The sequence below is a fragment of the Anomalospiza imberbis genome, chromosome 6 (genome assembly GCF_031753505.1).
Source record: "Anomalospiza imberbis isolate Cuckoo-Finch-1a 21T00152 chromosome 6, ASM3175350v1, whole genome shotgun sequence".
NCBI classification, from domain to species: domain Eukaryota; kingdom Metazoa; phylum Chordata; class Aves; order Passeriformes; family Viduidae; genus Anomalospiza; species Anomalospiza imberbis.
In genome coordinates this window covers 6,979,059-6,992,219 of record NC_089686.1, presented here as the reverse complement: position 1 = coordinate 6,992,219, position 13,161 = coordinate 6,979,059, and the positions used below count along the sequence as shown (strand labels likewise).

The following is a 13,161-nucleotide window of genomic DNA, read 5'->3' as shown; positions in this document are numbered from 1 at the left end:
GAGAACACAAGATCTTCAGGAGATGCAGAGCTGGACATGAAGCTGCACCCCACTGCCACAGAAATGATCTTGTCTCATGTGACCTGATGCTCTGAAACCAAGTGGACAAGTAAGGACTGCTCCAAAGAAGAAGAGCTGCAAGACCAAGGCAGCTCTTATAAGTTTATTTATGACAAGCAGCAGCAGTACATTTTTGTTGTACAGGGACTTCCCAGTGATCTATTTATAGGTTTTGAAAACCAGCCAGGAGAAGCATATGAGTATACAAAAGCCACACCATTTTGAAGGCCAGCAAATGTTGCTGGTTTGTCTTTGATTTACACATCAGTAACACTTCCTGTTACAGAAGCACAATGGATCTTCTCATCATGCTAATCAATTTTAAAACACTGTTAGCTAAGTGTCTTTCTTGACCTTTTCTCTTTTTGGGAGGTGGTAATATATCAGTCATCCTGGTACAATTACACAGTTTGAAAACTGCACTCACTCCATGCTGGTGTTAACACACACACAGAGAAATGCTTTTATTAACAGAGTTAAGCCTTGTTCACACAGTCACAAAGGTTGACCCACAGAGGAGCACGATGCAATTACTTGCCCTCAGAACAAGAGCCTATCTCACATTTATCTGTTCCCAAGTGGGAAGGCAGTGCCAAAGCACACCAACTAAAATTACGGAAACAATTCAGTTTTCAACTGGTTTCCAAGATTTTCCATATTGTTAATAAACATAAGAACTGCTCAGGACTTAAAATCACAGCTGTTATGGCAAAAAAGAGGATTGTTGAATGCCTGGATGCTCAGGAGGCTGATGCCATACACCTCGACCACCCCAGGGTCCACTGCTGTGCAGGAAGCCAAAAACACCACGGTGACTTCATGCTTCCATCAACGTCAAGGGCTCGGGCAACAATTCAGTCTCCAAAAGACAAAGCCCACGAGCACACCCCAGCCCAAAACGACCTGCGCAATGCCCAGAAGCCTCCAATTATGTCCAAAAAGCCATTCTTCTGTTGCTGTGAGGCCACAATGGAAGAGTTTTTCCAGAGCAGGGACTGGTCTCGCACTCCCCCACCAGCCAGAGCAGCTCCAAGGCCGCTTCCCGCAGATAACGGGGCTGTGGGGAAGGGTTATCACAAAAACAACATGAGAAACACGGGCTGGCTCCAGAGCCATGCTGTACCTGGGAACTGCATCCAGCGCACAAGCACGACCTCCTCCTACGCGCCGGGCTAACTAGGAAAGCAGGCAGCGAGATGACAATCGCTGTCATTTCACTCCCACAAGCCTCTCCCCCTTTTCCCACGACAGACAGCCCTACCTGGCCGCTTGCCCGGGCTAGCTGGGCTCAGGCTGTAGCCACGGAGTAGCCACGCCGTGCCTGGCCTCCTCCGGGAAGGGGAAAGGGCGCAGCGCGGCCGGGCGCCGCAGGGCGCAGACAGACCTCTGACCTTCGGCTGTGCAGATCCAGCGCCAGAGCCGCACTCTGCTCCGCTCCCACAGCCCCTCCTCGGCCTTCCTGGCCCGGGCTGTACAGTCGGGAAGGGACGGGAAGGGGGCGGGAATGGCCTGCAATCACAGAGATTTTTAGCTCTCACGCCTGATCGGAACAAACTGGACTGCACTGCCTACGCTGAGCAAGCAAGAAGCATTGCAGTAAGTTGTTCTTCTTATTTACAAGTGTTTCCCTCCCTTGGATTGCGACTGAAAGTCAGTGTTTTGACACAGACACACAGGCACACTAGAAACACATTACATGGTAAAGACATTTAAAACAGCAATATGTAACAACTACACCTGCTTGGCATTAATGGCATGATATTCATGAGAAACAGGCTCCTAGTAATATACTGCCTTTGAAGGAGTACAAATGTTTCCTTCCCACTGCCTCCCCAGTTCCCTTTTTCCCCAAATAAAGGAAACCGTCAGATGGTTAACACACACATTATTCTGTTGAGCAAAGCTCTCCTAAGCAATAAAAAGGCCTGGAGTTTCTAAATTAAATCATAACACTGTTCACAAAGATCTTCCTAAAGAGCAGTAATCTGCTCTTTTAGGAAGTCAGGAAAAGAGAAAGCCACTAGGGATAGTGGCGATCTGAACACAGGAGTTTCCACTACAGCAGGGACTTGCTCTGACGGAGCAGAATCCCTGGAAGCAGCAGAGCAATGTTTGCACAACAGACCTCGCAGACAGAGCCGGGAAAGGGGAGGAAAGTGAACTGCACCGTGGATTTGGGAGCCTAAAGAGAAAGGGCACAACTGAAGCTAAACCCATCTGCTTTGGCAGTATTCCTGCAAGGATCACAAACTTGTTGTGACCACTAAAAATAGCAGAGAAAAGAAATCTGCTGCAAGTAGCTCTCTCCATCAGCGCTCACTGTTTTACACGGGCAGAAGAAAAACACAAAAGAGAGATTTGTCAAGCAAATAGCAAATGAAGCTTGCCAAATTTGAAGGGCAAATTACAATTAAAATGATAGGTCCTAGTCTGGCAGCTGTGAATTCATCAGCTTCTCTCTCAAGCATGTCCAATCAAGGCTCCAGCAATGCAAGCTACTATGCTTCCCCAGCACACCTCTCCTCTGACTTGGAGGGGTTGCCTCTCCAAAGAATGGGCTTTTCATCTCCCTATAATTCTTCCAGCTGAAAATTCCCTTCAAAGTGCTAGTTCAGGGTCTTGTTTGTTTGTTTTATGCTTTCTGTCCCACGTACTTCAAGGTCTGTGGGCAGAGCAGCCTTTCTACAAGCACAGCCTGCACACTCGCATGCCTGTGCTGGTTCTGCGCATACGAGAGAGGCCCCTCGACGGTGGCATCTCCCACACTGAGCATGCACGACCTTCTCCACTAAGAAAAGCACTTTCCTTTACTACTCCATAAAATATCTTTGTCTTTGCTTTTAAAGAATTAGCTGCTTTAGGGGAAAGAAAAGAAACCCACAAAGGTACATCTCTGACTTACAGCATTGTTTCAAGCTTCTAGAGTAACTTTGTGTGTGCAGTGAAAACCTGGCCAAACACTGTTACTCCTGCCAGTGCTGATGCCAGAGAAGACCAAACAGCCAAAGGGCTCATAGACAACCCAAGAGAAAGAACTTGGTGTTACACAGTAAACTGCTAGAATATTCTTGCTATACAAATATTCTTCTTGCTATACAAAATAAAAAAATAAAATACAGGTGCACTTGCAAAGCCAAGTACTCCAAATTAGAAGCAGCCCTGATTAAAGAATGCCTTACTTATATCATGCATTACACTTCTGCACACTCAGGGTGGCAAGAGCCCTCCCATCCAGGTCTGAATCACGGGGTGTCCAGGCTGCTTTCTCTGAGAATCAGGATTTCTTACAACGCAGACAAACCAGGACAGATGCCCGTGAGCCCCGTGCATCTCCCTGGCTGAAAGGCACCAGCATTACTGACACAAAAGTTACTTGCAGACAAGTCCAGCCAAGCACCAGGGCCGTGTTGCGTAAGCAGAGCTGCTGCTCCATCCTGTCCTGGGCCAAGCAGGTGAGGTAAGACATGAGCCAGCCCCGGCCCGAGCCAACTCCAGCCCACCGAGGCGTGTCTCTGGACAGTTTTTAGGGATACACCTCAGGAGTCACCATCCAGAATGAAACCCCAGCAGGGAGATGGTGTGTGATCACCAACACAAGCCCTTGGAACAGGATATGCTTCAATTTCCTAACAATTCACACACTGGCTTTCAGTACAGGGAACTCCGGGACTGGCTTCTCACAGAATTTTTGCAAGAAACACATGCAGAGTCGCCTCTGAGCTTTGCAAAGGTGATGCCTTCACTCACCAACGTTATCTGTAAAGCCATTCCAAGGCTACCTACAGCACCAGGATGGCACAATCACTCTGCAGGAGCACTGTTTGCTCACACTAAATTGCACAGATACCCACTTCCACCCCCTGAGGAACTCCTGAGGTGACCTGGACATGTAATTGGGAAGAAAATCCAGACTTTTCACTTCTCCAAAATGAAGCCGGTCCTGCTCTTGATTCCCTCTTACAATAACAAGCTCTGCTTTCTCCATCCCAGGGGTATTTAGTCATCAACATTCCACCCAGTTTTGCATAAGAAATAACACTGCAAAGTGTTTATCATGCATTCTTTTTCTTTAAAAAATAAACAACAGAAAAGCCTACCAAACAACTCTAAACCTGTCAGCCTTAACTGTGAAACCACTTGTTACAGGCTGAACAGTTGAAGAAGGAGGACGACAATGCCAGGAAATACCTGGAATTGATCTTCAAAGTTTATTTTTGGAGACTGGCTTTTCTCCCAGCTCTTATTTAATAATTAGCTCTTTCCCTCCTCTCCCTAGTTGTTCTTTCCAGGGTCAAATTGCAATCTGTTTCACCTCCTGGAGTTCACCCACAGACCCCCTAAGAAGAACTTCAGGAATCAAATTCTGGCTCAGACAACACGTTCTTTCTGTTTCACGGCTATCATATTCTTTCTCAGGTATCAGGAAAGATAGAATAGTCGGTATTTGTCTAGAATCAGATGTGCACAGGATCCATTTAACACTCAGTACCTGCCTGTGCTTCACATCTCTGCTACACAAGCAAATTTCTTCAGCAAAGTCTCTCCCTTGACATTTAGCTCATTTAGCAAAAGAAGTCTTTCTATTGTGAACTAGTTCTCCACACTAGAGGAATTTTATCCTTAGCCTACACGGTTTACCAGCTCAGATAGGCTTTTGCTACAAGAGCTGGTGATTTCTTTTCCAGACTGCTAAACAACACAATGGTGGCAGCAACACCTCAGAGGTGACCAGGGTGTGCCTCCCTGAGGTTTGCATTTAGATCTATCTATTGCATGCTGTGGATATGTCTGTTTAAAGAGTTTCCACACATCACCCAACCACCAGGGAACAGCCACACTTGCAGTCCTGGGCCACGACAAGACTGAACTGTTGCACATTTACCCCAAGAAGGTTTGGGTGCTTGTGACTGAGAGCACACACAGTCACCCTCAGCAGCCTCAATACTTCACTGTTGTGCCTGAACTATGGATTTTTGCAAGAGAAAGGACAGGGAAAGGAGGCTGAGCCCATGTAATTTTGTAGAAGGTTTCCAGCCAAATGAAGTGAGTACCTGCCAGGTGCTGTCCACCACTGACAGCCGGTGCCACACCACCCCCAGGAGCACAGCAGATTGCAAGGCAGCTGCAAGGAGCTTGGGCAGGGGAAAGAGCACACCCCTGGGAGCCCACAGTGCCCTCATTGCTTCCACCTCTGCCACTAACCTGATGTGTGACCTTGAAAACGCCACTCTGCAAATCCCCTTCGGCCTCTTGCTTACAGCAGATTGTCAGGTCCAGCCCAAATCTTGTCTGAGTCCAGGGACTGACCAGGGGTGAAGGGTGGATTTAAACTGGACGTTGCTGTCTGCTCCCCAGCCAAAAGCCTTACACTGCACAACCAACACTGAGTCTGGTGGAAATGAGGACACTCAGAGCCCTCCAAGATGCTCTGCAGGGACGTGAGACACTTTGGCCAAGATTCAGCTCTCCTGACACTTAACAGCCACAGGAGCAGTACCTCTGTAAGTGCTCTTTGTTTGAGCTCAGCAGAAACAATTGAGAGGAACAGGCACTTTTAGGGCAGTTTGTCCAATGTATTTTTAGATGTCCAACTCAGTGTGGATGAATCATGGCTCAAAAGCGTGTGCTCCTCTCCAGTGACTATGAAAGGAGTCTGGAGAACTGTCTTTCATGCAGATAGTTATGTTACACAGTTTGGCAAGATGAACTGTGGCCTTTTAAGATGGGGGAAAGGAAGGAAACAAAGCAGCACCCCCTCGGGTTCCACTGAAGCACCCTCCAAGTGCTCTGTGCCTCACTCCCCCAGAAACACCTTGTAACTGGATGATACACAACCACCTTCACCCTTGGGCCCGGCTTTGCTTGAGAATTTCATTCAGTTACTGAACTTGCATATTTCACCAAATATTCCCACAAGCGGAGCTACACATTGCTCACGATTCAAGAGCCTCCAAGAAGTTGGGACGTGCTTCTGGGGAGTCAGTTTTCGTTCCTTTCCCTGCATCATTTAGGTGGTTATTAATAACACAAGCCCACACAACATAGAAGTCTCTAATGGAAATGGGACAGAGTTTCTCAGGTGTCTCTACAACCACGTCATGGAAGGATGTACAGGCTGTCACAGACCAAGGGGTACCCACTGTATTCCTTCCCCTCTCTGCTTAAACCTTTTGCTCCACCATTCATCAACTCCTGGTCTTTCTCCTGGCAACCAACAGCCCAGGAGATTCACAAAACAAAACTTTCTCCTGCAAACCCCACATTTCTGACTCCTCCCTACCCTTCCACAAAAGCAATTACAAGTGCTTTTTTTTCCATCTTAATTGTCATTTCCTTTGATAGAACTTGCAGCCTAAGTCTCAATGCTCAGATAACTAATGCCATTCTTTTCTCCTCTTCCTCATCCCTGGTCACAAACAGTATTGCCTGTACCGGGGTCAGCAGTTCCTTAAAAACCTCTCAAGCCAATCTGTGCAGCTGCATTGTGCAGGGACTTATCAGCAGGCTGCAGGAAGGTTAGAAAGCAAACATGCCTCCCTACGAGACCAAAGTTATGCCTGGAGTCAAAGCCCTGTCCTGTTTCCCCTCCTGTGGGGAGATAACAGCCTGTTCCACACCAGCTCTTTCCCTCACACAGCTTTCTGCTGTGCACACAAGCTGGGCTAAACAGAAGTTTTAGCCCCACTCCCTCTTCTGTTCCTGTCCTGGTCCCTCTGCATCTCCACAGGAGCAGATTGTTCCATCTCCTGCTGTGAGTACTTGTCCCTTAGGTGATCTACAGACCTTGTCTTCTTTGTACCCTCACCAACAGCAGGAGCTGTGTGTGATCCATGAAGGTGGCAGGAAGTTGGTCAGTATTCAGCAACAGTATTCAGTCTGCAATCCTTTTGCAAAGAAAATGCTCCAAACAAGAGGGGTCTCTCCCCTCCGGCATTATCCCAAGCCAAAATACATTCATCCTTCACAGTGACTGCTTGCTACTGGCACCCTTTATGCTCTGCAGGATGCAAGTCAGTCCAGGAAGGGCAAGGCAGTCAAATTCATGTCCTATGGGATTAACATAAGCTGTATTTTATGATTCATAGTCCAGCAGCTATATGTTCTACCACAGTATAAACTCCTGCTCCTCCTGCAGGAACTGCATGTTGGCACAAAGAGTGGGGTGAACATTGCCTGTCCCTTAACATGGATATACCACTTGTACTCCCGTACATTTACATTCCTGACCAATTCATCCACACCAGCTGAAGTAAAAAAACTCCCTCTGACCCAAGTCAGGTCTTGATTCCTCCTCTAGAGAGCAAAAATAGCAAAATCAGATCAACCTGCTCTGCAAGTGTCTACATGGCCACCTCTGCCTCAGTTACAGGCATCCCCCACCCAAACCGTCCAGGGATGAAATTCAGCAAGGAAAGATTAGGTGAGAGGTGTATGGAATGTCACCTTCCCTTTAATCACAGCTTATGGATCCATCCCAAAGCATTACTCATGCAGTGCTCCACACTTCACATCGTGTATAATCCCACTGCCTAATCCAACTACTTGTTCAAACAGGCACGTTGCTAGGAGTAGGTCCTTGCCACCACTGGGAGCATTCCTTCAAGACCACGTCCTCTCCCACATCTAGGACCACAACAGCTCAAAAAAACCTGCAAGAAAGGTAGAGCAAGTGTGGTGCACACACAGCTCATCCATTCAACACGACACAGCCCATGGCCATCCTCTCCCACGCTGCCAGATCACTTTGGGGAAACACTTCAGTTGTGGTAAGCAACAGATAAGCATCTCTGCACCTACACAGAAAAAGCATCTCAGCTGATAGACTTTTAAAACCGGTATTTATTGTGCCTCAGGGAAGAAAATAAATTGGCTAAATGGGCTGAAAGGCACAGCTTCACTAGGAAGAGCTTGGATTGTCTCTTCGCATCTTTCGGCACAAACCCGGCCATTGAGAGCCCAGATCTAAAACAGAGCCGCAGTTGCTAAGAAAACAGCGCTGCAAACAGATGTCAGGAGATGATTCATGGAGTAAGGGCATATCCCTGTACTACAGATAAACCAAAATGAATGAGGCTCTTTATACCTGATCTCCCAAGCTGGCCTTCTTCATACCCGCTTTGGGACTTTTTCTTTAGTTCCTTTCTATATTCAGATGTTGAGGAAACTGAGCAGAGCTGAACTCACTGTTTATGGAACAATTACTAGTAAAGGGGTTTTACAACATGCATGATTAACTCAATAAATGGGCTAAACTGTGGCCCATTTTTCCCCTAAAACAATGCAATTTTCTCCCAAAGCATGCAAGCGATCTTTCCCAAAACATATCATGAGAAGTAACATAAAACACACAGATAAAAACTGCAAAGAAACAAACAGTAACTGGTCGGGTTTTTTTTCCTTACTTTCTCTTTCAACATAAAACTTAAAATTAGCAGCTAGGGAGATAAAGCATTTTCAAGCTATTAGATCATTAGCCAGCAATGCACGCTGCTCCTTGAATTACTTCATTGTGTCTCTGCTTAAAATCTTTGCCTGACAAATAAATAAAAAATAGCTGGCATACTACAGGACTGGTCAAGTGCTACTGGCACCAAAAAAATTCCCAGTTACTTTACTGAACTTTTAGTCAGATTTAATAGGAGAAAGATTAGCTCCTTTCTTAGAATACCCAGAATCATGTAAAATCCTGAGCTGGAAGGAACCCCCAAGGAGCATTCAAGTACAGCTCCTTTGCCCCTCTTAAACGACCATGCTCGAATTTTAGCACTGTATATCAGCAGCACTTAACATAGAGTTTCCTGAGGGTATTTGTAAGGAATTGTTTAAATAAAGGAACTTTAATACATGCTTTTATTGAAAACTCAGGTAAAAAGGCAATTATCATTCATTACTATTCATTAGGAAGAAAGGAAGAATGAACATTAATTTATACACTTCTGAATAGGTGTTTGTACAGCATTTCACACGAGGGAGGCCCAAACATTGCCACTGCACTCATCAGTACATTATTGTGGTCACTGCTGGTGTTTCACCTCCAAATTCCAGTGCCACCACCCATCCTTCTCTCTTCAACTCATCCCCACTGCCACCACCTGCAGATGCCAGGGCTTCCTCTCCCCTGCCACCTCCTGCTCACTCCACACCACCCCATCCTCTCCTGCTATGACACGATGCCTTCTGCCTCGGAAATCAATTATTTAGGCTGCCCTGATTTCAGCCAGAGGTGGTTGTGTGTGCAGATACTGTTATTGTGAGCAGAGTTAACAGCTGCCACCCTGCTCCTTCTCAGAGCTACAAAGCCACCCCAGAAGCGGCTGAAGCCCATGACACAGCTAAGCAGGCGCCAGCAGCCGCGTGTTGCTTCTGCAGGAATTGCATTTCACACAGAGATGTAAACAGACGTGCCCGCCAAGCTTCGGCTCTGCTCACTTGGCCAACAGTCACAATAACGAGCCAGGACGCTGCATGTGGCACTTACGTCTTCGTCCGTCTGTCTGTCCTGCAAGGGCAGATCACCCTGTGAGCTGAGAGGGAGGAAAACTCAGGAATGACAGAAAGAGGGGGAGAGGACAGGCAGGACATAGGGAAAGAGGAGAGCAGAGGCATGAGGAACACACAGTCCCAGACATGATAAAGTCTGTAAGAAACTCTAAAACTTGCTCAAAGTATTCTCTCTGTAGATTCCCAGTAATTTGAGGAGGGTGCACCTGCTCTACTTCCTGATGCCTCCAGCAGCTCTCGGGAGAAGCAGAGAAGAACGATTCAGTTTGATTCAGAACGATTCAGACTGAGCCCAGGTTTAGTTCTGGAGGTGAAAGGAGGACAAGGAGCTTTCTCTTAAATCCACAAACAGACACACAGAGCACCTGACACTAAGTCAGCACCAAGTTACAGACAGGGAGCCCCACGAGAAGCATCCCATGGGCTGGAATAACACAGATCCGTCAAAACTGCTCCGAGAGGAAGCCGGCGGCTGCCAGGAGCCCTGGAAAGACGGGAGGAAGGGAGGGAAGGCAGGAGGGAGGCTGGCAGCGAGGCGGGAAAGAGAAAGGAGCCCATGTGCAGCGGGAAGCACAGAGCGCGGGAGTCCTCAGCGGGCAGCGCTTCAGCGGGGCAGCAGCACCCGCAATAAAACACAGCGCAGGGAGGATGCCGCTGCCTCCTGCGGCCCTCCCAGAAGAGCAGTCGCTCCCTTTTCCCGAGAACTTTGCCTGAGTAAGTTTGCACCATCAGTTCCCAAACACACAACCCAAGAGACACCGACGTTCCCAGCGGTACCCACGGCTCCCCGGGGAAGCGCCGGTCACCTGCCCGCACCCCCTGCGCGCTCCCCCGCCGCGGGACAAGCCGGCCCCGGGACGAGCCGGCTCCGGCCGGAGCTCCTCCGGCAGCGCGGCCCCCGCTCGGGGAGGGCAGGGCAGGAGCGCGGGGGCGGGAGCTCGCTCCGAGCTCGCTCCAAGCCTGCTCCAAGCCCGCTCCCGCCGCCGGCCAAGCCCGCCGCGCTCCCCCCGCCCAGCCCGGCGAACTCCCGCCGCTGCCCCGCCGCGGTGCTTTCCCCTTTTCCCCGGCTTTCGCAGCGCTGGGAGAAGGGGGGGACGCGCTCCGGGAGCGCGGTCTCTCCATCCGCGCCCCCCGCGCAGCGATGTCCCGCGGGGGGCGCGGGCGGAGCCGAAGGTGCAGCCGGCACCGAGGGAACAAAGGCGGCGGCGGCGGCGGGGAACAAAGAGCCGCAGGTACCGGCGCGGCGGAGGGCGCGGGCAGCGGAGCGGGGCGGCGGCGGCGGCGGGCCGGGGCATCGGGGCCGGGGCCGGACCGGGCGGGCAGCGCCGCCGCTCCCGCACAAAGGCGCAGCCGGGGCCGCGCCGCAACTTCCCGCGGGCGGGTCCCGGCGGGGCAGACTCACCGCGGGCGCAGTCCCGGCATCGGCGGCGGGCGCGGGTGGCGAGGGCGGGAGGGGGGAGGAGGAGGAGGAGGAAGGACGGAGCGGCCGCTCCCCGCCCCGGCCGCTGCCAGCGAACGAGCGCGCTCCCCGCCCGCGGGCCGGAGGGCGGCGCGGCCGCGGCCCCCGCAGCCCGGCCCGGCCCCGCCTCCCCCGCCGGGAGCGCCCCCCGCCCGCGGGACACCCCCGGCACGGCCGCGGGTCGTGGGGTGCCCGGCCGGAGGAGGGGACCGGCTCCCCGCGCCCGCCTGTGCTCACCAGCCTTGGCTTCGGCGTGCGGGGTTTCCCGGTGTTTTCCCTCCCGGCGCTTACCGGGACGGCGCTGTTCATCCCGCCCCTCGTGAACAGCCGGGCAGGGCCACAGGCGCTCTGTGTCCATGTGCTTCAGAGTAAGGACTTGCGCTGGAAGTAAGAAAACCTGTGTGTTGTAGGAAACGTTTTCTGGTCTGGGAACGTTTGGGGTTACGGGTGATAGACAAAAATAAAATACTTCGTCATAGATGTGCAGCACCCCCAAATCAAATTTAGAAGATCACTGGAGACCTCTCCAGTTTCTGCACAGCCTCCACAGCCCTCCCCAAGCTGAGCTCTCTTCACCTCAGGCACAGACCCCAGGTATGACCCATCTACCTCTCTCTTCCAGATTCAGACTTTACTCAAGTTTAGGGACAGCATCATCTGGCCATGCCCAGCCAGAACTCTGGAAGGCAGATGTGGGTCAGTTATGTAAACATAAACTGGGGGTCTTTTTTTAGAACTCAGAGGAGGGTTTGTGGAGGAGGAAAAGGAAGGAATTCCTTATATTTGTCCCATTTGATACTGGATATCTTTTGGCTGTAGACTTCACAAAGTGAGAAGATACAAATATTGGGATTAAGCTGTGCTTTACACACCCAGAGGTCAGCTAGCTGTTCAAAGGAAATGTAACTTTCCAAAAGCCACTTCCTGCCAGTGTCAATACATTGGGCTTCTCCTCAATATGTGCTGGTAAAACATCAACCACCTTAAAAGAGGGAAACGAGCGAGGTCCTGTACTTGAAAGCTACAAAACCAAATGTACCTGCTTACTCAAGCTTCTCTTTATACCCACAGATCTGCCTAAAGAAATTCTGCAAGATTTGGAGCCCTGATTTTCTGCAAGGAAATGTTTCTTTTCCAGGCAAAAGTGAATCCTGCACCTTTTCAGTGTCATTTCAGCTGGAGCCTGAGAATGCACTGACTTGCAGAAGCAGCAATCAAAGCTGGTTACGTCTTGACTGCTCTGCCTTGGCAAACACCTGGTCCAATTCATGCTTTGTTGCCATCCTGGCAACAAACCAACCCGTGATGGTTCTTTGTGTACTTTTTTAACTTGTTTTATTGAGGATTAATTAGTGTTTGTATAGTGACACAGCTGTGTGGTGCCCCATGGACACAGCTGAAGGCAAAGGCCTTCGGCTATGCTGTGGTTTCCTAATTCCTGTGTTATGGCTACTGTAATGCACATCCTCGAAGTGAAACAAACATTTCTGACTGATTTGTGACTTTTGACTGCCAGTTTTCTTGTGCTAAAGGAAGGAGAGAAGAAGATTCAGTATCAAAACCAAGCTGCGATACTTGAAGAGTTATTTCAAGTCCCCTGTTGATCACTTGAGGCTCTTGCACATGCTATGAAATTCACCAGAAGTCATCTTATGGAGCCTTGATCTTTTATGCCTTGGAGAACACCATCCCACATTATCTCTCCAAGTTCTTCTCACTGACTTCACCCTGCCATGAATCACAGGGCTCCTCATCCCAGCATACACAGCATAGGCCCCAGCCCAAGGTGCTTGTTTTCACTCAAATTACACAATTCCTAACTCGCTTGTAAAGCACTTGGAAGATGTGACACTGAGTGTTGCTAACAAAAAGTGGTATTGTTGGACAGGTTTAACACGAGCAATTAAACAGTAATTCCATAGAAAAGGTGTGAGGCACAAAGGTAGAATTAAGTCATATATGCCTACTTTGTATCCAAATCTTCAGGCTGTTGATTCTCTGAAAATAAGCTTTCATCTCTTTTTCCACACAGCCTTCCAGCTAAGGCCCTGTGCTCAGACTATAACTGCTTTGACAGGTACATGGGTGCTGCCAGCAAGGATAGCAAGGGGCTGACAGAGATCAGGCTTTGTGGAAGGTGA

The 13,161-nt window shown here is 49.6% G+C and overlaps 2 protein-coding genes across 2 annotated transcripts in view; one reads left to right on the top strand and one right to left on the bottom strand.

The window, feature by feature from the left end:
- The window catches only part of SYNE2 (spectrin repeat containing nuclear envelope protein 2), a 177,190-nt gene extending 166,084 nt beyond the window's left edge, over window positions 1-11,106 (bottom strand). Inside the window, exon 1 of the mRNA XM_068192175.1 lies at window positions 10,964-11,106. The gene's annotated coding sequence lies outside the window, so the exon portion shown is untranslated. The remainder of the gene's footprint in view (window positions 1-10,963) is intronic.
- Window positions 5,799-12,515, top strand: LOC137475166 (sterile alpha motif domain-containing protein 1-like). Its single transcript, XM_068192174.1, has 3 exons — window positions 5,799-10,793; window positions 11,431-11,614; window positions 12,092-12,515. The coding sequence occupies exons 1-2, from the start codon at window positions 9,981-9,983 to the stop codon at window positions 11,482-11,484; spliced, it is 867 nt and encodes a 288-aa protein (XP_068048275.1). The 5' UTR covers window positions 5,799-9,980; the 3' UTR covers window positions 11,485-11,614; window positions 12,092-12,515.
- Window positions 12,516-13,161: the final 646 nt, after the last annotated feature.

Excerpts from the sequence above, each read along its gene's own strand:
- LOC137475166 (XM_068192174.1), top strand. The coding sequence starts at position 9,981 with ATGGGCTGGAATAACACAGATCCGTCAAAACTGCTCCGAGAGGAAGCC. Across the intron at positions 10,794-11,430 it reads CGGGGAACAAAGAGCCGCAG|GAAACGTTTTCTGGTCTGGG; the intron begins GTACCGGCGCGG and ends TGTGTGTTGTAG.